This window comes from Maylandia zebra, linkage group LG10 (genome assembly GCF_041146795.1).
Source record: "Maylandia zebra isolate NMK-2024a linkage group LG10, Mzebra_GT3a, whole genome shotgun sequence".
In the NCBI taxonomy this organism is placed as follows: Eukaryota; Metazoa; Chordata; class Actinopteri; order Cichliformes; family Cichlidae; genus Maylandia; species Maylandia zebra.
The window spans coordinates 13,240,749-13,266,078 of record NC_135176.1 but is presented as its reverse complement, the minus strand read 5'-3'; the positions used below and the strand labels follow the sequence as shown (position 1 = coordinate 13,266,078).

General features: G+C 42.9%; 2 protein-coding genes across 3 annotated transcripts; one reads left to right on the top strand and one right to left on the bottom strand.

Annotated features, from left to right (window-relative positions):
* Positions 1-172: 172 nt before the first annotated feature.
* Positions 173-6,612, bottom strand: stk36 (serine/threonine kinase 36 (fused homolog, Drosophila)). 2 transcript variants are annotated; one of them, XM_004563917.3, is made up of 20 exons: positions 6,067-6,612; positions 5,842-5,982; positions 5,662-5,739; positions 5,447-5,577; positions 5,121-5,370; positions 4,817-4,910; positions 4,526-4,713; positions 4,257-4,429; positions 4,076-4,181; positions 3,790-3,921; positions 3,526-3,702; positions 3,350-3,441; positions 3,170-3,233; positions 2,924-3,034; positions 2,762-2,836; positions 2,551-2,668; positions 2,334-2,460; positions 2,058-2,238; positions 900-1,826; positions 173-608 (listed from the first exon to the last, which is right to left on the bottom strand). In XM_004563917.3, the coding sequence occupies exons 1-20, from the start codon at positions 6,148-6,150 to the stop codon at positions 489-491; spliced, it is 3,369 nt and encodes a 1,122-aa protein (XP_004563974.3). In that variant the 5' UTR covers positions 6,151-6,612; the 3' UTR covers positions 173-488. The 2 variants fall into 2 exon arrangements, with proteins under 2 accessions (XP_004563974.3, XP_076745198.1); XM_076889083.1 differs by having other exon boundaries at positions 6,078-6,611.
* A 2,189-nt stretch (positions 6,613-8,801) lies between these two features.
* On the top strand, positions 8,802-22,459 carry adamts15a (ADAM metallopeptidase with thrombospondin type 1 motif, 15a). Its single transcript, XM_004563916.4, has 8 exons — positions 8,802-9,967; positions 14,642-14,774; positions 14,902-15,069; positions 16,801-17,084; positions 17,185-17,362; positions 17,462-17,634; positions 19,869-20,044; positions 20,190-22,459. The coding sequence occupies exons 1-8, from the start codon at positions 9,038-9,040 to the stop codon at positions 20,980-20,982; spliced, it is 2,835 nt and encodes a 944-aa protein (XP_004563973.3). The 5' UTR covers positions 8,802-9,037; the 3' UTR covers positions 20,983-22,459.
* The last annotated feature ends 2,871 nt before the right edge of the window (positions 22,460-25,330 follow it).

The following is a 25,330-nucleotide window of genomic DNA, read 5'->3' as shown; positions in this document are numbered from 1 at the left end:
CTCGGAAATTCGGCTTCGTTGTTTTCTACTTTATTTAGCCCAAATTCACAGACTTCTAGAAGACCTCGAAGGGCTTTGAAATGCGAATGCCTCTAAATTCACATGTTGATCTGCATATGGAACATTTTTAAAATCCATCAATAATGTTCGCTACACCTAAACAAAAGCTTTCCAAAAATCGACAGCACGCTGCGGTGCCAGCAGAAATACTCATAACTCAGAAATGAATGAAACTCCTCATTCGCCACTTTTATACAGACTGAATTATTGTTATGACAATTTTATCGATGAAAAAGAAAACCTACCGTGATTTTTACGAAGTTACATCGTTTCCTTTTTCTCGTGAAATTAGAACAGCTTGCTGTCACAAACCGAGACGTTAAACAGTAAAACAGTTTTATTTTGATTCATAAACGGGGACTCGGTCGTTCACTAACACATGGCTTCAGACAAATATGTTGCTGTAAAGTTAAACAGGGAGCAGGTTTTTAAGCTGCTGACTTTTCTGGTGCAGTCAGCTGTCCAATGAGCCGCTGATAGTCACACTGTGGAGGAGCATGTTGTGAAGCCTGAACAAGCTTCTTACTGGCATCAAGAGACATCAGGACCTTTGAATGAATGCAAAAGAAGAGCAATAATCTAAATAAATCAATAAATGTGTGTTTCAAAGTGTGTTACTGACTTGTGAAAGATTAAACAGTGAACAAAATTTATCTAAAGGACAGAACAAGCTCTGGGCGTAAGAGCACAGCTTTAAATTCAATACCAGGAGGTGTGAACTGTTTTCTGCTTTTCTAATTAAAAAGTAAAAATGAACTATTTCAAAAGCACCAAATTCTCCAAACAGAGATTGTTTTATTGTAATGTGAGCATGTGCGATGCTGTGACTTGCTCGTTACCTGACGCATGGCATCCTGCTGGCTGTACAGGTATAAAGATCCTATGGCAGCTTCTCTCACTGCACTGTGGTAATCTGTGCATGCAGTTCTTAGAAGTAAGCTGGGCACATTTTCCTCCAGCAACAAGGATATGGCTCCATCAACATTTAGCAGGTTTCCCAGGGCGGCGCAGCAGTGACGACGTGTGAGGGCATCAGGATCATAGATTAGAGTTACCAGCATGGCCACTGTCCTCCTGGCTTCATGTGTCCACCTTCTTTCTTCCTCCTCCATTCTCTGCTCTCTTAATGTTTCCAAATCACTTGCTGCCTCAATATCTGAGTACGTCTGTTTATTTTGTTGCTTTTCTATGCACCATCTCCCTCTATGTATCCCCTTTTCACTGGGTCTGTCCATATGCAGCCCAGCTGCAATATAGCCCAACCAGTTTCCAACTGACCGGCAAGCAACCTGCCGGACAGGCATGCAGGAATCATTAAGGCAGTTTATCATGGCTTTGAAAATGTCAGGTTTTAGGGTGTGTTGTGTGAGAGGCCTGAATGGATCCAAATTTCCTAAAAATCTACACGTGGCAGCCCTGATCTGCTCATACGAGTGAGCCAGTGCATGCTGCAGCACTGAGGTTTCTACATAAAGTTGCAGTGGGCAGGAGGGACAACGGGCTATCCCAGACAATAGAGTGAGGAGCTCCACAGCAGCTTCCCACAGAATTTCCAGCTGCAGGAGTTCGGGGAGCAGAGAGCAGGCAGTTCTGGTTGGAGGACTCTGACGGCTGGAGGCAGGGAGCTGATCGTCCCAGGATGGCAAGAAAAAGCAAGAAGCTGCTTTTGTGAGGTGGTCAATTGAGCGGGGGGGATCACACAGGAGCAAGCGGCTCAGAAGGGAGAGAGGCAGCTCCAGTAGATGAAGAGGAAGGGTTTGAATTACCTGCCAAAGCACAAAAATAATAATAATAAAAAATAAAATCACACAGACAACTCGTCATACATCAAACAGGCAACAACAAACAACAACACAGCGCTCTTAAAAAAGTACAGACACATCCAGGTGTACAGTACTGCATGCCAGACACAAAACTAGTGCAAGAGTTATCCTGTGTTGCATCAGAGAATTATGTTTGTCGGCGAGGTCTTTATTGGAGCAAAATAAGGCCCTAACCTGCAGGAGGCTTGTAACAATACCACAGCTGTCGTACAACTGGAGAACTGTGGACATGGTGCGTGGAGGCAGGTCCAGGGCGAATGGAAAACATAACAAGTGGCAGCTCAGTGTGGATAAAGTGTTGTGACTCAGATCCACCCTGGGCCTCCCAGGATTGCCCTTGGCAAACAAATGAAGACTGTAGGGTATAAAAGATGCTATTGTTAGCTCCAGGCATTGTAGCTGGCTTGTAATACAAATTATTTCGTTTAATTAAGACATCTCAACACTAACCACTCGGTGCCCAGCAGGCGGCCAAGAGCGTACACACATTCTGATCCAACATCACAAAACACAGGAATGCACGAATATGCATCCTTGCAGAAGGCAAACAGTAAAGCAGAGAGAAAGAAATACAGTCCTGTAACAGACACACACAAAGAAGCAAGGTTTGCTTTTTCATTAGAAGTGTTTTCAGACATCATGGGTTTCACAGGATGAGTACAATTACCATTTGCTGAACAGAAGTCAGAGTCTGATGTTGCACTTCTTAGGGAAGCACCGATCTTTTTCCACAGATTCAGAAAGAAAACTTCATTTAAACCCGAGGGCAAAGGGCCATTCTCATGCTGTTTAAACAAGAAAGCACAGACATTTAGTACAGATACGTTGCTAATATCTGTACTAATACATGTTTAACCAAACTTCATCTGCAGTCTGACCTCATTAAGTGCATCTAGGAACAAAGACAGCAGGCCATCACAGAGTCCCCAACCGGAGGGTGGAGAAATGTGGGGCTGATAATGTAGAAAAATAAATGGATCATACATTTTCAGGTCCCTTCAAGCTTTCATATTACTGCCAGGTTTACATGAGCTCAGTACCTCACATGGGTTCAAGACCAGAGTTTTCAGCAAGGATGCTAGATGCTCCACATCAACTTTGACATCAACATTGTGTTGTGTGAAGAGAGACAAAACACAAGCAGCCAGAGGCTAAAAGACAGATAATTGAGCGTTTCACACAACAGACCAGCTGAATGCATATCAAAAAGGTACAGACACAGGATATTATATGTAAACCATGCTGAACATGGTTGATGCTGTTGAAATATGTCAGTGGGTACTCACGACCAGACGACTGAGATTTGGTTGACTAAGAATTGTTTTGAAGGACTCTGTGAACTCTTCCAGGCTAAAGCGTGAGAAGCAGATGGTGAGCTGCTGTAGTTGGAATCTCGTGTGTATGCACTGAGTATTTCACAAATGAACAAAGTCAGTTTCAGCGAGGGAAAAAAAGACTCATCAAACCTTTGTTCCTGTTCCACCCAGGCACAGTTCTTCTCCCAGTAGACCAGGACCACTGTGATCATTTCTTGAAGGACGGGGATACTCTGCTGATGCTGACAAAGTACCAAAGTAGAAGTGAGAAACATTGTTGCAGGATCAGTTCATTGTGAAACACTGTTTCAATCCAGGGTAGCAACCTTAATGAAATCTGAGCTTTCTACAGTATCCTGGATCAGGCCAAAGAGGACACGGGGTAGCCCAAGTTCACGGCCGACGTCGTTCAACTTCTCAACCTCGGCCATCACTAGCAGATTATGTAGAACCCTCATTGGTTGCTGAATCTGCTGAACTTCTTTTACCACGCCCCCTTTTAGCTGCCCAAACAAAGAAAAAAAAGGAGTAGATGCAAAACTCTTTTGAAGAAGAAAAAATTCACGCCGAATGAAATGCTGAAACATTACCTGAGCTTTAAATTCCTGGATCTTTGATTTAATTTGAGATATAATTATGCTGTAATCTAATATCTCTCTCGTTTGTCTGCTTGGATCGGACAGTTGGGCCAGATTCTCCCAGTATTCTTTGTTGTTTACATTCTGAAAGAACAAGAAATGACTCAGTGTCAGGTATATATTAATATATTAATTTAAGAAAGCAAGTTTTTTTTGTGCGTGTTATCAAAGCAGATCCTCTACTGACAGATAATATGTAAATAATTTCTAATGAGTGGAAAAGGCAGCTGTCTCTGACCTGCAATCGCTGTGAGGTGTGGCTTTCCTCCCTGCATCTCCGCACAAGTCGCGGCCCGATATCTATACAGGGAAATTCCCGTTCGTAGTCTATGCTTATCTGACCCCTGTAGAGAAAGGAACTATAAACACATTTGTTTATGATAGCATAACTCATCGTTACTTTGAACCTTCATTAACACCTGTGCTTTGATGTTGAGCTAGCTTGAATCTTCGGTCCGAGGCTTTGATTAGCAGCCATCATATCCAGCTGACCCGAGGTAACAGAAACATCGCCACAAGAGGGCATGGGGTTGCACACTCTAGGGGACATTGCTGCTGCCATCGCACCATTTTCCCTTTCATCCTTATTTTTCTGTCAGTGCACACAAAACAGGTTTAGGGCCCTCCGCTGATCTCACCATACAAACGTTTACAAATAATAAAATAATCATAATTACTGATTACTTACTTTGGCACTGTCCTTTCCTGGTGGTTTCCTCTTACTACAGTTTTCTGTTTGTTCCCTGACCTTTCGCAACAATCTGCTTTCTGCAGAAGCTGGTACAGTCTTCTCTGCCACTTGTTGGAGTTTCAACGCCAGCATGTCAGGGCTGGGTGTGACCGTCAAGGGCCTGGACACATTTGTGGCTGGCAAAACTGCAAACACATCACATGGGAATAAAATCATGAATGTCAGACATGAGAATGTGTCATTAACATTTGAAAGCTTTCTACTAAAATCAGGAGTTTTAAGAATCACCTAGAACACCATCAGCAACAAAGGGATGGTACAAGAGGTCTGGCCATGACAACCGTTTCTGGGGGTCTTTGGTCAACAAGCCTTTCAGGAAGCTCTGCAAAGAAATCATTGGATAGTAATAATATAGAAGACTTTGCATTAGGAAACAATTTGTGTAAGGTTTGTCTCCAATAAACCCTTCAAGGGACTTATAATTGCAACATAATCTTTTATAGGCTTAAAATTTTCAAGCTAGCAACATATTGAAGATGTTGGCTTCAACCTAAATGTAACACAAGGTGAGTAAAGTGTAGCTTTACTGTACCGTGCAAGTGCTGCTCATGGTGTCTGGCCATTTCACTTGGTCTTTCACAATGAGCTGCACTAGCTTGAAGATGGAGTTGGTGTAGAACGGAGGCGCCCCCGTGTGGAGTTCATAAAGGATGCATCCCAAAGACCACAGATCAGCAGTGTGGTCATATGGTTTCTCCTCCACCAGCTCAGGGGACATGTACAGGGGCGTTCCCTTGATAGAAGTAAGCACTAAGGTGGAGACGCTCATCGCTCTGGCAAACCTACAGCAAGATTGCATCATGTCATTTATTCTTTTAGAAACGATTGAAACTTTTTTCTTTGCAACTATCAACATACCCAAAGTCGCAGAGCTTCACCACACCGCTTTTTTCTAGCAGGATGTTTTGGGGTTTCATGTCACGGTGAAGAATGCGATGGGAATGTAAATAGTACAGAGCAGAGACCAACTGGCAGGCAATCGCACGGACCTTGAAAGAAGGGAAGACTAGTTTAATAACGTAACATTAAATAAAGCTTCACATCTGGTTCAATTGTGTAAAAACAGTGAAAACCTGGCTCTCTGGTAAGTTTCCATCATCCTCAAGGATCTGGAACAGCTGGCCCTCTGCGTACTCAGTGACAATCACAACCTGTCATTAACATATATAGGGGGTTATAATGATCATGGGATTATGTAAAGATAATTAGTTGACAGCAACTTATTTGAGAGTTTTGAGAAAATGGGAGAATACCTCAGTTTCAGTCTCAAAACTGTCAAAGAGCTGGACAATATTGGGATGCCGAAGGTCCCTCATAATTTCAATTTCCCTTTTGAGACTTTGTAGCTGGTTTTCCGAGCGACCCAGCTTTGGCATGAACTTAAGAGCCACCACCTCATGGGACAAAGATGAAGAGACGATGTGAAGCAGTGTCGTTAAACAAACAGGAAACTAAACTGTGCTCCTGTAGATGCTTACCATGCCACTACCTTTTCTCCTTCCCTTGTAAACCCGTCCAAATGAGCCCTCTCCCACCAGCGACAAAACGTGATACGAGTTCATTTCGGCGGCAGCTGGTTCCGTTAGAGCCCAAAAATCCCCGTAACTTTCAAACTGCGACCATTGGTAAATTATTGCTCTTGTTACAATAGACGCTTGGATGTAAAATGTTTTACTTTTTAACTTTAAAACTCACAACTTATGACGGGTAGCAGAGGTTACTCTTCAGTAGTGTTATTTTTTTCGGTGTGCAGGGTGTCAACGAATAGCACAGACGCTTGCCAGTTTAGCTGCCAATTCAAAAAAGTGACGCAGAACATATAACAAAGTGTGATAAGTCGTTTGCATACACTCAGTATTCAAATATGCGACTTTTTTCCGCTTATTTTGACATCAAACGTGGTTTTCAACTGTTTTTAACGATAGAATGCCAAAATCAAGACCGGCTTCTGTGTGGACAACTTAAAAGCAGGGGTCCTCAGTCTAGCAACGGCAGCTGCGTTCATAGCAACCACGTCGCAAACAAAGCTAAACGTTAAATAAAATGATATAACTCCCAGAGTCAACATTACTACTATTTTTCACCCCGTTGGGGCCATATTAGAAATTTTATACCACAAATTATTATAAATATATTTTAAAAAATCCTTATGGTTGAGGGAAGTGGCCCAAGTCTGTCTGTGGATGCAAAGCTAGTAGTAGACCACATAAAGTCACAATCATCATATTTACTACTACAGACGGATGAGATGAAGATTTCCACAGACTTTTACACGACAACACACAAAACAAAAAGGAGTTGATAGTGGACTTCCGGAGGTGCAGAGAAGTACACACCCCCATCACCATCAGCGGCGCTGCTGTGGAGAGAGTGAGCAGCTTCCGGTTCCTTGGTGTACATCTGGCTGAGGATCTTACGTGGTCAGTACACACAAACAAAACAGTGAAGAAGGCGCAGCAGCGCCTCTTCTTTCTCAGGAGACTGAAAAGATTCGGCATGAGCCCCCGCATCCTCAGGACCTTCTATCACTGTGCCATTGAGAGCATCCTCACTGGATGCATCACCACCTGGTATGGCAACAGCACCGCCTACAACTGCAAAGCTCTCCAGCGAGTAGTGCGGTGCTCTGAACGGATAATTGGAGGTGAGCTTCCCTCCCTCCAAGACATCTACAGGAAGCGGTGCCTGAGGAAAGCGGGGAGGATCATCAAGGACTCCAGTCACCCCAGCCATAAACTGTTCAGACTACTTCCATCAGGAAGGAGGTTCTGCAGCATCCGGTCCCGTACCAGCAGACTGAGAGACAGCTTTTTCCATCAGGCCATCAGACTGCTGAACACGTCATAGACACCTCAGCTTCACTACTGGAACTTTAACATTATGCACTCCATACTGTACAGTAATGCCACTGTTTTGCACATGTCTCACTCTGTATATTTTATTTTATTTATTTTATACATTTTATTTATTGTTTACTCTATTTAATTTGTAAAATATGTGTACACACACACACACACACACACACACACACACACACACACACACACACACACACGTAGAAAAATATTTAGTATACACATCCAGAAATGCATATACTATTACATATTGTACATATATTTATTAGTTTCAGATGTAGCCATTCTTGTATTTTGCTTGTTTACATTATTGTATTTTGCACAACTCTGTTGCTTGTGAAGCTCGCACACAAGAATTTCACTCACATGTGCTGTACCAATGTACCTGCACATGTGATGTGACAATAAAAGTGATTTGATTTGATTTGATTTGTGTTTTAATTTCAGCTTTATTTCTTTTATCTATGTTTGACTAACAAAACCGAAGTACATTAACTTTAGCTGCACTGTTAATATTAGATCTCCGTAAGGTATGTATAATGCATTTAAAATGTATAATAGTACAAAATATGTCTCACATAACAACTTTAATTCAAATGCTGATACTTTTTGCAAATAAGATTTTAATCCGTAAAGAAATAATAAAGAAGTATCATTTAGCAACAGCCCCATCCACCTGTATAGAAGTAAAATTAAATCAAATTAGGCTGTAGCTGAGTAAAAATAATTAGAGTAGTTACTTTCTAACATTTTCTGGCAGTCTTAAAAGAATACCCTCGGACCCCTGCTATAGAATTATTATTATTCTGTCCACAAGATGTCGTATGTGATTCTCTCAGAAACGGACCTAATCACAACATGGAGAAAAAGTGATGCTGAATCCTTACAACTTATAATCTTCCTCCGAGGAACTTCAGCTGCAGTATGATAGTGGCCTGTGTCACCCCTTATTTAATCATGCCTGTTATTTTCCTGCTGCCCGTTGTCCGGTGTTCCGTTAAACATGCAGTACTTGTAGCTCTTATTCGCCTTATGAACTACAAATGAAGTGCAGGGATTTCTGTTGAATATGCATGTGGCATTAAAGATTTTTATTCACTCCATGTGACCAAAAGCTAAAGATTTAATGGAGTAGTGGATGTGCAGTAGTCTGAGTGTAAAGTGCAAGATCTGCTAATTCACCATATTTTGTACGTTGTGACTTATTGATTGGCCTGTTTGATGAGTTTTAAGAGGCGGCAAGAAAAAAAAGAAAAAAAAAGAAGAAGAAGAAGAAAAGGCTGAAGCTCATCCAATGAGCGCCTCGAAAGACTTCCCCCCAGCAAAGAAAGGTTGTGTTTCCATATTTTTACACATGACCAAATGCATAAGCTCCACACAAGGCAGCAGTCGACTGAGTACACACGTGGAGAATGACCAGGAGGAGTTTTCTCTGAGTGGACTTGTACGACCTGCACTGTTTTAGCGCTTTGGATTATGCTCTTCATCCCGATCCTCTCGCCGCCGCCACTGAGCTTGTAGATTCTTCATCATTCTGATTTTCTTTCTTCCCCCCCGTTGGTCATTGCAATCTTTGATTAATGCAAACATCGTCATGTTTATCAGATCAACTTTTCTCCTTTACTTTGTGGTCTCACTCTTAAAGCTCGCTCGTTGCATGGAGAGTGAACTTTGCTTCCCGATTAGAATGAATAGCGATGAAAGGACGGATTCTGATAACGACGTGGATTTCCTTAATAGAAAATATGTCCTAAAGATTAAAGCTTTCAAGCAGGAATTAGTGATCGATTTACAGCGAGACTCTAATTTCATTGCCCCTTCCATCTCTAACCAAGGCGCACTGTGGCTCTCCGATACCGATGTCACCACTGACCTGACCCGGTGTTTTTATTCTGGATATGTGAACGCTGATCAGTACTCTTATGCCGCTCTCAGTCTCTGCAAAGGTGTGCAAGGTGCATTTGGCTTCCACGGCTGGGAATATTTTATCAGCCCGGTACAAAATGACACCAGAAGCGCAGAGAGCGCGCACATCGTCCGGCGCAGAGCCAGCAACAACCTGAAGCCCAGCTCTACCTCCAGGTGCGCAGTGGACAGCGACATAAGCCTCCAGGCTGCGCAGTCCTTGGAGAAATACAAGCGACTGGCGGACCACAGCAATGTGACAGAAACGATGCTGAATAGGATGGGGAGAGCCAAAAGGTTCGCCTCAGTCCCCAGATACGTGGAGACGCTTGTTGTGGCGGACGAGTCCATGGCGAAATTCCACGGAGATGACTTAAAGCACTACCTCTTGACACTGATGGCAGTGGCAGCGAAGCTGTACAAGCATCCCAGCATCCTCAACTCCATCAGCATTACAGTTGTGAAGATCATGATTATATCCGAGGAGGACAAAGGACCCAAGGTGTCCGGGAACGCAGCCATGACGCTGCGGAACTTTTGCACTTGGCAAAAAAAGATGAACAAAAACAACGACAAGCATCCCGAGTACTGGGACACAGCTATTCTTTTCACCAGACAGGTAAAGAGAACTTTTAGTATTGTTCATGTTACACATGTTTGGGGTAAAACCAGAGCGGGATATGTTCTGTAAGCGCAATTACGCACAGAAAACGTAAATGTTTGTTTTTCGCACATGCATTGTGTCACCTTAATGAGTGACATACTGTAAAGCAACCTCTGATCTTGAGAAGGAAAATGTGCAATGTACTCTTATAACTTTGTGATAAGTAAAACTCCAGTTGACGCGTTTTTGATTTGCTCTGAAAACACTCTCCGCCTCTCGTGAACTCAGGGAGCATGCAGGCAGTCCACCAATAGCATCACAGCTTTGACACCAAGGCTGGGTCACACAGAGCTGAACAGAGCACCAGACTTGATTGCTCGTCATAGATCCTTAGAGGGCAGTTTTATAGACTTGCAAACCACCTCTGACTTCTCCCTGCACTCCCAAATATTTGCAAGATGACACAAGGTCAGAGATGAAGTCATTGCTCACATTCATTGGTCAGTGTGATGTATGCGCTTCCATTACCACTGTGAAAACTTGCAATAAAGCTGACAAGTCAGCCCAACTGATTTAGTTACAGTGAAAGTTTTTAGCTTGCAGTCACAAGGTCGTCTTAAAACCTGTGCTATCAGAGTTAAAAGAGCCAATGGTAACATAGTACTATTCTGTCAGCCTTAGTAGTACATAATGATAAGTGAACTATTGCTTGTTATACCTGCAAATTTACTGAATATAATGAGCGTCAGTGCCCTTGGGGATGTACTGTGTGGATGTGTTATTTTTCTCAGCTGTTCCCATTCTGCTGCAGCTGCCTGCTCCTCATTAAACAGGCCCCTGAAGGGATGGGATGGAGGGACTGAGGGTGGTGGCGGTGGGGTCCTTTGTGGATGTCAGAGTTACAGGCCTGCATGTTTTGGACTCACCTGTTCGCTTTATGTTGAAACAAACTCCTCCACATCAGCAGCTGGACTGCATCTTTCCCTGGCAATTCTTCAGTCTGTCACATGCTTCCTCCATTTCTTTTGCCACGGTGGTTCTGCACAAGTTTTTACAGTATGTCCTAGCTGAATAGATATCGACAGCTTAAGATGGTCAGCATTTTCCATAAAAGTGTTCCAAAAACAAGAATGTTACAAGAATGTAACATTCAGCTTTAAACATCAGCTTTAAACATCAGTTTAAAGCTGATGTTATAAACTCTGCAGCCACTTGACACGACCCAAGTCAGCTTGGAGAGTCACAAGGATGTAATTTACTATATAAAGCAAAAAGACAGGCATCAAGCAATCAAAGGTTTAGTGAGGTGTAACAAGTGCAGGGATTCAGAAAAAAGCCTCCTTTTAACACAGCAGGTTGAACAAAGGAATCTCACCTCTAACCATTGTGTGTTGAACAACAGATTCCTGGTGTAATATCACATATAAAGTGTATACAAAACAAAACATGGAGTTTATGAGCGAATGCTAACATAGTGTACAAATGAAAAGTCTAAACAGTGGCTTGTGGTGCATAAAACTTTCTTTACAGTACCACCCAATCAAACTCATGCTCAACACCAGGAATCTAGAGGATACAGGCCTTCACTGACCTTTTACAGTCAGTTTCATATTGAATCTATTAGCACAATCACTGTTTCCTGAAGCAATAAATAAAATAGTGGGGTTTGCAAACATGTACCTAACAAGCTCTAAATATTTCAAGGTCCGGTGTACTGCATGAGAGGCCTTTACTGATCATGAGATTGTAGTTAAACCTGTCAGGCTTTGTTCACTGCAATTAGATTGACATATATTTTTTCCTTTTTTATTTTCTTCTCAGTTTAGGCCTAAACGGTCTCCCCTCTTAAACTCAAGGATTCTGCTGACATGTCTGCTAACAATTCTGCTACATCATGACACAATGACTTTAAGTCTGTCCAATTAGTGAGTAGTATTTTCCTTTGTTTACTACAGTTTTTAACAGATATTTCAAAGCCCATTCATTCTCCACTTAACACCAGCCCATTGTGTAATTTTGTAGGTTTTATGAAGACCAACTCTGTGTTGTCCGGAGGCAACTGCGGTTGTCCCGAAACAGTATAGTCAGCGTGATTTTTGTGCAAAGAATGCCGCAAAGTGCGCTAAGTTGCACAGAATGTTTATTGTAGGAGAGCAGCCAAAAGATAAAATCTGACCATAAATCTGCTAGAATGCAAGTTCCCCCGGGGAGAGAGGAGGTGACTGTACTTTAGCTCACAGCCTTTTCTTACATGATAGATAATGGGCTGAGAAAGAAAAGAGCTCACCAAAGAATGTCCAGATGTCATAAACTCGGTCCAGGATACTGCATCAGACCTATAAAACTCTGAGATGCACCTTTTTCAAAGCTTTTTGAATATTGTTTCCAAAGCACAAACAGGTAACAGCCTGGACGGGATTTAAAAGCAATAAAATCTGTACACAAAACAAAATGGGAATTTTAGTCCGCTGAGGTAAGTATTGTTTTTCTATTCTTTTTGTTAATTCGCAGGAACACCAAAATTGCAAAGACAGATGACAGATGTGGGAAGTAGGTCATAGCAAACAACAAACTCATTGAATTGGGTGTTTCTTCTCCCCTGTTCATCTTGCAGTTCTTTTTTTTTTTTTACTGAAATGGCCCAAACTTTCAGATGTCCTCCAAGCACATGAGGACATCTGGATTAGATTTGCACTGGTGTACAATTGTGGTTTTGTGGTTTATTCTAGGAATGATTTGTCATAGCACTCGAGGTCTTCACTTGGCCCCGTGTTTAATGGTTACATTAAGCACGGCTGAGGATTGCAGGGGCTGCAGGAGACTCAGCTGGTGTTTTATCTGTAACAGCTGACCACCACTGGTTTTCTGTGTTTTGGGGTATGTAGGGACAGTGCTGTTTAGGGAACAGGCAGATGGGTGGTGCTTTGCAGCGGTTACTGCCGAAGTTGTCCTGTGATTAGGAGGTTCAGCTCCAAATGCATACTCGCTAAGACTGGATTTTAAAACCTGTGGTAGAGAAATAGGTCATCTGGAAACTCTGCTCTGGCATGGAAATGTTATGGTTGGGGTTATTTAAATTACCTCATAGGAGAAGGTGTGCTCTAAACACTGTTTCCCACTAAAAAGATTTAAAGACTGGGTGGTGGAAAGCAGTGCTTGACACGACTGAATAATTTCCCAATTTCTTAAACGAAGATCTTGCTGCGATGACATCAAGACAACATAAAGGATAATTTAATAATTGTACTTTCATAAACTGGACATGATTTCAACCGGCCTAATAGCATCGCACTCAGACAAGTTAATTGTCGACGTCTGGGAACAAGGTGACATCACCACAAAAAAGCCAGACAGGGCAAGAATGAGGATAAGCTGCAGTCCAGTTTCAAACAAACTTCAATCTCTGAGAAAGAAAAATGCAGACCAATAACAGATTCATAACCCAAACTGTCTGGGGTCACGCTGATCACTTGAAAATAAATGTCTTGGTAAATGGCCTGTATTTGTATAGCGCTTTACTTAGTCCCTAAGGACCCCAAAGCGCTTTACACTACTTTCAGTCATCCACACATTCACACACTGGTGATGGCAAGCTACATTGTAGCCACGGCTGCCCTGGGGCGCACTGACAGAGGCGAGGCTACCAGACACTGGCACCACCAGACCCTCTCCTCTGACCACCACCAGTAGGCAACAGGTGAAGTGTCTTGCCCAAGGACACAACGACCAAGGCTATCGGAGCCGGGACTCGAACCGGCAACCTTCCGATTACAAGACAAACTGCCAACTCTTGAGCCATCTTGTGTGAATAACCTTTATTTAGCTTTGTCACACTTTCCCATAACACTGCAAATAACTCAGTGGGAGCCATTCTGTGATCATCGACAGAAATCATTGTCTAATTTAGCTACAACTGGATTTTATGTTATCTTAAAAATACATCAAATGCCATTATCAAAACAAAGTGGAGTGTCTTAGGCCGCTGTGCTGTTTAAATGTTTGGCACACAGTTGTTACCACTTTGATTTACCGTTAATCCACTGCAGCCCATTTTGTTTCTCAGTATCACACATCAAAGACCAATAACAAGTGACACAATTACAATCATGAAGCAATAATCTTGAATAAAATGAAACTGAAATATATAAAATAAAAAGTTTACCTATTGAAATAATTAATCATTACGAAAAATGTGCTTCATTAAATTAAATGTTTTACATTTTACTTATGTAGCAAAATCACATGGAAAAATTACATGTAATTCAATTAGTTAAGGTCAGCATTTTGGGCATCATTTTTTTTCTAGTGTACCGAACAAAGTTGCCAAAAAAGCAGCTAAAAACACAAATATGTTGACCTTAAACAACACTTACTCCTTGTTGTGTAAAATAGGCAGCTAAAGTATGTTAATGAGTTTTTAACTCAATGAAAAGGGTGTTAATATGTCAGCGGTAAATTTATAAATAGTACCCACTACCCAGAAGTGACTAAAACGATAAATGAAGACAAATATTGTAACTCTCTTTGTGTCTCTGTGTCATAGAGAGACAAACTTAGCTTGGCTAGCCTTGAGCACCATTGTGATTCAGACTTTGGTTAAGAGGAAGGATGGATGCAAGCCCATGTTTGACTTTGCCTTTAGCTGTCATTGTTTCAGATGTAATCATGCTAATGTCTTTTTTCATCCAGGACCTCTGCGGCGCCTCCACCTGTGACACACTTGGCATGGCAGATGTTGGCACCATGTGCGACCCCAAGAGGAGCTGCTCTGTAATCGAAGACGACGGCCTTCCTTCAGCTTTCACCACTGCTCATGAGCTCGGTATGCTCCGTCGACGTCATCCTTCATTCAGTCCACATTAATATCTCAGTGTCCCTGAAAGTGTATATGCATAATCACAGTCTGTGCACTCATGAAAGACATCTGAGATCTCACTCCCTCTCCACAGGGCATGTGTTCAACATGCCACATGACAATGTGAGATCCTGTGAGGACCTGTTCGGAAAAATGCAGGAGAACCACATGATGTCACCCACACTTATTCAGATCAACCGTACCAGCCCCTGGTCCCCCTGCAGTGCCGCAATCATCACTGAATTTCTGGACGGCGGGCATGGTGAGTACTCTTGACCTCTGACCTCAGTGTTTCCAGCCTGAAAGCAGCCTCATAGCATGCTTGAAAAGGTCGAAAGCCAGAGTTGGATAGATAGTTGTAAACAATCTTGAAGCAGTAATGACTTACAAACAAGGCATTGTCCTCACTGTGTTGGTCACACAGCTGTGTTTTGTTCAAATGACAACCGTGCTTTTGTTTTTGAAGAGCAAGCCCTGATTCCAAACATTACTGAAATCATTTTTTGGATAAATGCAAGCGAGAGAATGGATTCATTTCAATATCCACCTATGCTTGATTTCTCACATCTGCCAAACCTCTCTTAAAAAACAGGCTTGCAATAGCCAAGAAGAAATTCATTCATTTGGATGCAGATTGTTTGCCAAACAGGACAGACCACAGCACTTGGCCTTGGAGCAATTCTAAACTTTTATTTTAAAACTGCCCCCACATCTGTCCCAAATTACAGGCCTTTTTGTCTGGGGAGAGTCACCACAGCGGTTTGGACCACTAAGTGTATCTGCACAATGTTTCCCATGCAGGTTTACTCCAAATAGACATTTTTTGTTTGTTGCTTCTCTCTATTCATTTTGGAAATAATCTGTGGACAAAAGTACTAGTTTAGAGGAATATCAGGGAGTGATTTCTGTGACAGCATCGTAACCTGGTTTCTCCTGGCCATCTGTCATAAATCTAAACTTCAAAAAGCAGTGGGGTGGAAAAAGCATGTTACCACATGCTTGTGGTAATTTTCATTCAGCGCTGTGTCCAGACCTATTTGTAACCTGTTTAAACACACACACACCACCAGCTATTGTTTCCATGATTGCTCTATGGAGAGAGACTAGGAAGGAAGAGATGAGGTTGAGCTTATTTGGCGTAGAGTGATTTGTTTGTACAGCATTGCCTTATCTGATAATCAGTGTGTTTTTCTGCCACATCTGTGGGACTGTTACCACCGCACCGCAGTTCGCTTATAATGTGCTGCGAATTCACCACAACATGAATGGCATACTCAACAGTTCAAGTGGGGGAACCCAGTTTTTCCAAGCGCAGATTAATGTGTTTGTATGTGAAAATTCCCCATAAGAGTGCGAAGTTCTGCATGTTTCTGGGGGATAAAAAAACTTCTCCTGGAAACCTTTTTCATCCACTCATGTTGGCCTTTCGTGATTCCATTTTGCACCTACTTGCCAAACTCTTCCTAATATTAGTCTGTTCCCAGAAAGGTATGTATTTGTAGCTTTTGATGCCTTTGACTTTTGCAGCACTATCTAGCTTCATATCCTTTTTATCAATATTCTAGTCTAACTGCAAGTCATGCAACAAGGCTGGGATGGAAAATAAGAGGAGAGGCTTGTGGGTTTTTAGGGGGAGTTTGAGGAAGGGACTGGGGTGGGGATGACTGTGTGTGGTGTGCTCATGCATGTTTCTGTGTGTGTGGCATACATTGCATATACTGCATCAAAGGCCAAATCACAAGGGCAATGACTGCTTCCTGTGCCCACCCACAATCCCACCCACCACAACACAACATGCAGAAAAAGCACACATTTAATGAAGAGGACCATATAAATATTTGAGAATAAGCATAAACACATTGTTTTTCATTGTGTTTTTCGTGCATTTGTGTATTTTGGTTGCATCTTTTATACCTGTGTGTCATAAAGTCTCCACAGAAGAAGAAGGTCATACTGCGTCGTTGTGTGGCTTATTGAATCTCCCTCTTCTTAGGTGATTGTTTGCTCGACCAGCCTCAGAAACCGCTAGTCCTACCTGACACGCTGCCAGGATCATCCTACAAGCTCGAACGCCAGTGTGAGCTCGCCTTTGGTGAAGGCTCTAAGCCTTGTCCCTTCATGCAGCCGCCATGCAGTCGTTTGTGGTGCACTGGAAAGTCCAGCGGACATTTAGTGTGTATGACTCGGCACTTTCCCTGGGCAGATGGCACTCAGTGTGGGGACGGACAGGTCTGCGACCGAGGGGTCTGCACTGACAAGCAGCTTCACAACTTGAAGGTAAGATTCAAGCAGTTCTTTCTGTCAGGACATACCTTTATGAGGATATGAATAATAATAGTATTTATTTGCATTTTTATTTATGCATTCTTATTTTCAGGTGGACGGCCGCTGGGGCAAGTGGGGACTGTTCAGTACCTGTTCACGCACATGTGGTGGTGGTGTCCAGCTGTCAAAAAGAGAGTGTAACAACCCAGTTCCATCAAATGGGGGTAAATACTGCCAAGGAGTTCGGGTCAAATACCGCTCTTGCAACCTGAACAGCTGCCCTGACACAGGTACAAATCTCTCAACACAGACAAGTATATCCAGTTACGTATTTATGCTAGAGCAATCCCACCTCTCACCTTGTATGTCGTCCCTCCTTCTCTGTGTAGGTAAGACATACCGTGAAGAGCAGTGTGAGAGTAGCGGCCAGAGATTCAGCAGTAACCGTATCAGCCACTCAGTGGTGTGGATACCAAAGTACTCTGGAGTGTCCCTCAGTGACAGGTGCAAACTAATCTGCAGGGCTAATGGTACGGGCTACTTCAACGTCCTGGAATCAAAGGTAAGAATAAGGTGCACTCGAGAGACAGAAAATCTGATTGACGATCAGTCAAAAGTCAAAATACATTAGCACTTAAAATCCTTTTATTTTTAGAGGCAGCGATAGCAAAGAGAATATATGTCATCCAGCTGCCTCTGGTCTCTGAACAGAGCAGGGGAAAGAATGAAGAAGAGGAGGAGGAGGACAGTTTATCTTTTTCAGATAGCAGGGCGTAGAGTGAGCTTTTGCAGCAGAGAGACAGAGTTCGCACTTCAGTCCATCAAATCAGCTGAGAAGGAGCAGATAGGGAGAACTCAGGGGACACGTAGATCAGCTCAGCACAGGTCAGCTGGATGTTTTAACCACTGACTCACAGCTTTAAAAGTTAGCCGGCAGCAGGCTTTATGTAGAATTTAGTTTAAAAAATGCGCTGAAGTTAATAGTTAAGGATGAAAAAACCTTGCACACTTTTTCTATATCACATTTGCATACACACTGGAAATAGGGCTGATCTCAAAACATGCACTATACTATGACATTCTGTGTACGCTTACGAAGTCATGTAGGTAGTTTACCTGATATAACAAATACAGGGAGTGCAGAATTATTAGGCAAGTTGTATTTTTGAGGAATAATTTTATTATTGAACAACAACCATGTTCTCAATGAACCCAAAAAAACTCATTAATATCAAAGCTGAATGTTTTTGGAAGTCGTTTTTAGTTTGTTTTTAGTTTTAGCTATTTTAGGGGGATATCTGTGTGTGCAGGTGACTATTACTGTGCATAATTATTAGGCAACTTAACAAAAAACAAATATATACCCATTTCAATTATTTATTTTTACCAGTGAAACCAATCTAACATCTCCACATTCACAAATATACATTTCTGACATTCAAAAACAAAACAAAAACAAATCAGCCACCAATATAGCCACCTTTCTTTGCAAGGACACTCAAAAGCCTGCCATCCATGGATTCTGTCAGTGTTTTGATCTGTTCACCATCAACATTGCGTGCAGCAGCAACCACAGCCTCCCAGACACTGTTTCAGAGAGGTGTACTGTTTTCCCTCCTTGTAAATCTCACATTTGATGATGGACCACAGGTTCTCAATGGGGTTCAGATCAGGTGAACAAGGAGGCCATGTCATTAGTTTTTCTTCTTTCATACCCTTTCTTGCCAGCCACGCTGTGGAGTACTTGGACGCGTGTGATGGAGCATTGTCCTGCATGAAAATCATGTTTTTCTTGAACGATGCAGACTTCTTCCTGTACCACTGATTGAAGAAGGTGTCTTCCAGAAACTGGCAGTAGGACTGGGAGTTGAGCTTGACTCCATCCTCAACCCGAAAAGGCCCCACAAGCTCATCTTTGATGATACCAGCCAAAACCAGTACTCCACCTCCACCTTGCTGGCGTCTGAGTCGGACTGGAGCTCTCTGCCCTTTACCAATCCAGCCACGGGCCCATCCATCTGGCCCATCAAGACTCACTCTCATTTCATCAGTCCATAAAACCTTAGAAAAACCAGTCTTGAGATATGTCTTGGCCCAGTCTTGAAGTTTCAGCTTGTGTGTCTTGTTCAGTGGTGGTCGTCTTTCAGCCTTTCTTACCTTGGCCATGTCTCTGAGTATTGCACACCTTGTGCTTTTGGGCACTCCAGTGATGTTGCAGCTCTGACATATGGCCGAACTGGTGGCAAGTGGCATCTTGGCAGCTGCACGCTTGACTCTTCTCAGTTCATGGGCAGTTATTTTGCACCTTGGTTTTTCCACACGCTTCTTGCGACCCTGTTGACTATTTTGAATGAAACGCTTGATTGTTCGATGATCACGCTTCAGAAGCTTTGCAATTTTGAGACTGCTGCATCCCTCTGCAAGATATCTCACTATTTTTGACTTTTCTGAGCCCGTCAAGTCCTTCTTTTGACCCATTTTGCCAAAGGAAAGGACGTTGCCTAATAATTATGCACACCTGATATAGGGTGTTGATGTCATTAGACCACACCCCTTCTCATTACAGAGATGCACATCACCTAATATGCTTAATTGGTAGTAGGCTTTCGAGCCTATACAGCTTGGAGTAAGACAACATGCATGGAGAGGATGATGTGGACAAAATACTCATTTGCCTAATAATTCTGCACTCCCTGTAGTTTATTGTCCCAGTATAAAAGGAACAAGTGAACTCATTTGTAACAGTTTTTTGATGTGAATGCAGAAGCTAACGCTTCGTGTGTTTTTACATCCAAGGTTGTTGATGGGACTCCATGTTCACCAGATTCCACGGGAGTGTGTGTCCAGGGGAAGTGCATTAAGACCGGCTGTGACAGCAAAATTGGCTCCACTAAAAAGTTTGATAATTGTGGAATCTGTGGAGGTGACAACAAGGGCTGCAAGAAAGTGTCTGGACTCTTCACAAAGCCTGTGTGAGTATCACTATGTCATCATGGGACGGGCTCTACAAAGCGTTGCTTAGGTCATTCTTTTTCCCCCACTCACTTCAACATAACTTTATCATTTTCGCTCCATTATTACAAGCCCCCACTGACTCTAAAATGTTTTGGCTTGCAGGCATGGCTACAACTTCGTTGTCATGTTGCCAGTGGGTGCAGCCAATATAGACATCCGCCAGCGAGGCTACAAGGGAATGGTCAGTGATGATAACTACTTGGCCGTGAAGAACAGTGACAGCCATTACCTGCTCAATGGGAACTACATAGTGTCAGCTGGCGAGAAGGACATCTTTGTAAAGGGAAGCTTGCTGCGCTACAGTGGCACAGTCGGCCTCTCCGAGACCATACAGGCCATGAAGCCCTTGGGAGAAGCCCTGACGGTGGAGGTCCTGTGTGCAGGCAAGTTGACACCTCCTCGCATCCGCTACTCCTTCTACCTCGCCCGTCAGGTCAAGGAAGACAAGACTCTGAAGAAGAATGAGAGGGTAAACTCTCAAAACAGTGTCCTGGGTGAAGATAGTGTCAAGGAGAAAGACACAGATACCCTAAAGATGTCTTACAAAAAGGAGGAGCCCATTCTGGACAAGTGGGTTACCACAGGCTGGGATGATTGCTCCGTTTCCTGCGGCCGTGGGATCCAGAGGAGGATGGTGCAGTGTTTGAAACCAGACGGGAAGCCAGGGTGGAACTGTGACTCTTCGCACAGACCTCCAGCCACCAGGGTTTGTGAAGGGCCATGTCCTGAGTGGTATATTGGCCAGTGGTCACCGTGCTCCATAACCTGCGGGAAGGGCTTCAAGAGACGACCACTGCACTGCCAAAGCCAAACTGGGCATCTTCTCACAAGAGATCACTGCACTGGCGTTCGTAAACCACAGGAGCTGGACTTCTGTAACATGACGCCTTGCTAGTAACTTAAACCTATAAGCGACACAAGTGTTTTTTTTCTGTTTTAAAAGGGTGAATTGATTCCATCTGCAAGTATCTTTTCTATCTGTCAGACATGGATTTTTCCACTTGGGCTGTTAGAGGATGATGGACACCTGCTTGGAAGAATATCAACACTCAAACCTGGAAGATGAATGCTGAAAGTTATCTTTCACTGCCACTTTGTTTAAGCATTATTCAGGAGTACGTTTTATGGCAATACAAGATAATCAAGGTCAAATAAAATTTAGTTGAATTCCTTGTACTGTCAGCAGATACAGAATGTCCATTTGCAAGCAATCAATCTAGTTTACCTTTTGAGTCTGGAACCCATTTCATGTCATAATACTTTAACTGTGCAGGCTGCAGATTAGTGAAAGCTGTGGGTAGTTTACAAAACGACTCCAGTCATTTTTCAAATAGCAACTATACCAAGAGTGACATGTATGAATAACAGTTTGACTAAAACATAGTTTCAAAATATCTCACGCATGTTTATGTTTTATCGGCCATCTTTTTTTTTTTTTGAATCACAAGGAATTTTAAAATCTTCCAACTGATTCTGAAATGAAACTGATATCATTTTCATTGCTGTGTGAATACTTATGTGGCACTGTTTATTCCTACCACCACCCGTTTACAGTTTGGTAGTTAACTCCTGCAGTCAATCAAGACTGCTATTACTGCGACGTTTTAGGAGTTAAAGATGCAAAACATACGATTATCATGTAGCCAGGATTTCTTCAAAACATGAACAGAGATCACCTTCGTTGTACACATCATGTTTCAATTTAAGGTTGAATATGAAGTCACACTGACTAAACAACACAGACCAGGAAACACTGACCTAAGATAGCGGCCTAGCCAGATACTATAAACACGCAAATACACACAGACTGCATTGAGATCCTCTCTCTCGTGATCACTTCCTTCATTTGACCTCAGCAACATTATTCGTAGTTCATAGTGTTCAGCCAGTCGTGAAGCCTGTTAAGTCATGCTCGTCCGGCACAGTTAGCACAGCTAATTTATTATCAATATAACAATAACACAATCACAGACAGAATGTGTTTTCCTGGATCCCCATCTTCTTATGGCCTCACAGCCTGAGCCAAGCTGTTCTGTCGACAGACTCGGAATCCTGTAATCCATTATGTTCTGTTTTATTTGAAGGGGTCACATTCACCAGTCCAACATCCGACTACAGGGTAAGTCTCATGTTAGTTGGCTGTTTTTTTGTTTGTTTGTTTTTAAATCCGCTTTTGCACTTTGTACAGCAAAAGAAACCAATGACTTACACAGGCTGTACTGTATACTATGTATACATTTATTCAGCTCTGTGCAAAAAATAATGTAAATACTCTTTTTTTAAAAAATCTTTTTTTTTTACACAGGCATTTGTAATGGTCTTTGAGACTAGTGTATTTATTCCAAAAATAAAGTCATTACCGTTGTAACTGATGCTTTGTTTTTCTTTTCTCAACTCTGTAGATATATAATGTCAATATCAGTCTTCATTCGGTTGGTGAAAGACGTCCGCTTTTCACAATAGACTGTAAAAAGGTGGACATAGCCAAAGTCATCTTGCTTTAATTTTTAGGGAAGGTGAATATTAGTCAACTGCCTCTGGCTTCTAAGCAAGCTAGTAAGCTTATTCACAAAGGTGCTTCCACGGACTCTGTGGGTGCATTGCCCAGGATACCTGTTAACTAGTGCTGCAAGGGGCCTCTCTGAGTGGAGTTCTGTTCTCCCTGCGCCGGCTTCTGGCTTCCTCCCACAGTCCAAAGACATAAACGAGATGAGATCATGTGACAATAAACTGGCTGTAGGTGTGAATGTTTGTCTGTCTCTGTGTTAGCCTAGCTTGTCCAGGATGTACCGTGCCTCTTGCTGTATAACAGCTGAGATATGCTCCTGTGACCTTGAATTGGACACACAGAAGATGGATGGTAATATACAAAAAATATACAAAAAAAGCATATATATATATATATATATATATATATATATTAGGGGTGCAACGATACTCGTATCGATATTGAACCATTCGATACAGTGATTTCGGTTAGGTACGCATATGTATCGAACAATACAAAATTTGTAATTTATTTTATCAACTTTCCTTCTGACGATGCTGTCTGTGTTGAGCGCTCAGTGGATCTCCGTTCGACTACTCCGCCTAGGTTGCACTGTCAAGCGCAGATCCACTGAGCGTTCAACACAGACAGCATTGCCAGAAGGAAGAGCGCAGGGCAAGCTAGCGAGACAGAAGTTAAGCTCTCCTTGCAACATGGCAAATTGAACCTCCCCCACCCTCATTCAGATCTGGCGTTTGGAATTATTTTGGTTTTCATGTGACGTATGACCCTGAAGGTAAGCGCGTCATGGACTAAAGTAAAACAGTATGTTGGATGTGCCACGCAATGGTCAATTACATGGGTGGGAACTAGTGTGTTAGTGCAGTTAGCTCGTTAATGTGTTGGCCGTCTAGCCCCATGCACGGGGGGATCAGGGGTAGCTCGTTAACGGAGATTTGCCGTGTTGTGGCGTTAACGTCATTTCAACGAGATTAACGCTGACAGCACTAGTGGGAACACAACGAATATGACTGCACATTTACGCCGACATCATCCTAGTGCAAAGACAAGTGGAAGCAGACAAAAATAACAAGAATGCATGCTACAAACTTTACCCGAGTCATTTAGACAGCCGTTAGCACATGATTCTCCTTATGGGGACCTGATATGTTTAATATTGTGGCGAGCTCAGACAAGGAGGAGACGGAGGTGTCGTTTGGTCTTGCTTCCCGCGAGCTAGCCAGGGAGTACAGCCGTTTATTGACATCTGCAGAAGAACACTGCCGCTAGCTAACTGCTCACAGCGCGGCAACCGCACAGCAACAACAACAACAACACACAGGGCACCCTCTGACCCCGGAAGGACACACCGTCGCAGCCAGAGGGCGTCACCTGTCACTATGGCAAACATAAACAAAACATAACCGTACAAACAGAACCCCGAACAGCCCTGACCCGCTACATAGCCCCCACCTAAGGGGTCAGTCGTCCCCGACGACCCCATTACCCCACACAAAGTCCTGCAAATGTCCAGGCGCCTTCTTTTGGCGCACCGGCCGGTCACGACCGGCGGGGGAAAAGTCACTCGGGTCAGAACATGGGGTGCCACCATCATCCCACTTCTGACACCAATGTGGCGAGCTCAGACAAGGAGGAGACGGAGGTGTCGTTTGGTCTTGCTTCCCATGAGCTAGCCAGGGAGCACAGCCGTTTATTGACATCTGCAGAAGAACACTGCCGCTAGCTAACTGCTCACAGCGCGGCAACCGCACAGCAACAACAACAACACACAGGGCGCCCATGTGGAAATGTACATACAATCAATATCAGACTCCACCAACAAAAAGGCTCTCAAAACAATATATGTATGTGAATTTTTGCGTGTATTCCTATAATTGTTACCTTTTTCTTTTACCCTTGGCTTTTTGTGTTCATGTTCTGTTGTTTTGTATACTTCATCTGTATGTTGTATACTCATTGTTTGTTAAATAAAGTAAAAAAAAACAAAAAAACACAGGGCGCCCTCTGACCCCGGAAGGACACACCGTCGCAGCGAGAGGGCGTCACCCGTCACTATGGCAACATAAACAAAACATAACTGTACAAACAGAACCCCGAACAGCCCTGACCCGCTACAATATGCTGCTAAGAATATAGCCCAGAAGAAGTGTATAGTATTGCTTTTATTTTGGAAAGAGCCATTTCTCTGTAATAAACTCTCTTTTCCAAAGATGAGTGATTCCTCAATCAGATACAGGGCTTGCAAAATCGCTAGCCCGACGTCCCGGGGCTAGCGATTTTTCCAGTCGGGCTACCAAAATCTATCTCTTCCCTGCCCGTCGGGCTGTTGTAGGAAGGAAAAATATATGTCAATGCTTTTGCATTCTTTCGGAAATGTAGCTGGGTAATTATGTCATTGGCATCGGTGAGCCACTGTCAATATGTGACATATTGAAATCGCGTTTGAATTTGCGCTTGTTTTTTGCTTTCACTTTGCAATCGCGCAAACTGTGTATAGAGAGCAACAGCACTGATTGGTGAGTGATGATAATTTGCGCACCAATTCCTCTGACATCGTCTTATCAATCGTTAGCTTACTATGCAAACATGACAAGTGAAATCTCCCGCAGCAAGCTTAAACATATGAGAGGTTGATCGCGCAGAGAATCGCTGACCGTTATGTGTGTGTGTGTGTGCGTGTGTGTGTGTATGTAAAAGCAGCAGGATATATATTTTAGTTCTGCTGAGCCAAATA

What these genes read in the sequence shown, in the direction of transcription:
- stk36 (XM_004563917.3), bottom strand. Translation starts at nt 6,150, where the DNA reads ATGAACTCGTATCACGTTTTGTCGCTGGTGGGAGAGGGCTCATTTGGA. An exon ending in GAAACTTACCAGAGAGCCAG is followed by an intron (nt 5,578 to 5,661) that starts GTTTTCACTGTT and finishes CCTTCTTTCAAG; the next exon opens with GTCCGTGCGATTGCCTGCCA. An exon ending in CAGGAAAGGACAGTGCCAAA is followed by an intron (nt 4,430 to 4,525) that starts GTAAGTAATCAG and finishes GTGCACTGACAG; the next exon opens with AAAAATAAGGATGAAAGGGA.
- adamts15a (XM_004563916.4), top strand. Translation starts at nt 9,038, where the DNA reads ATGTTTATCAGATCAACTTTTCTCCTTTACTTTGTGGTCTCACTCTTA. An exon ending in CTATTCTTTTCACCAGACAG is followed by an intron (nt 9,968 to 14,641) that starts GTAAAGAGAACT and finishes TTTTTCATCCAG; the next exon opens with GACCTCTGCGGCGCCTCCAC. An exon ending in AGCAGCTTCACAACTTGAAG is followed by an intron (nt 17,085 to 17,184) that starts GTAAGATTCAAG and finishes TCTTATTTTCAG; the next exon opens with GTGGACGGCCGCTGGGGCAA.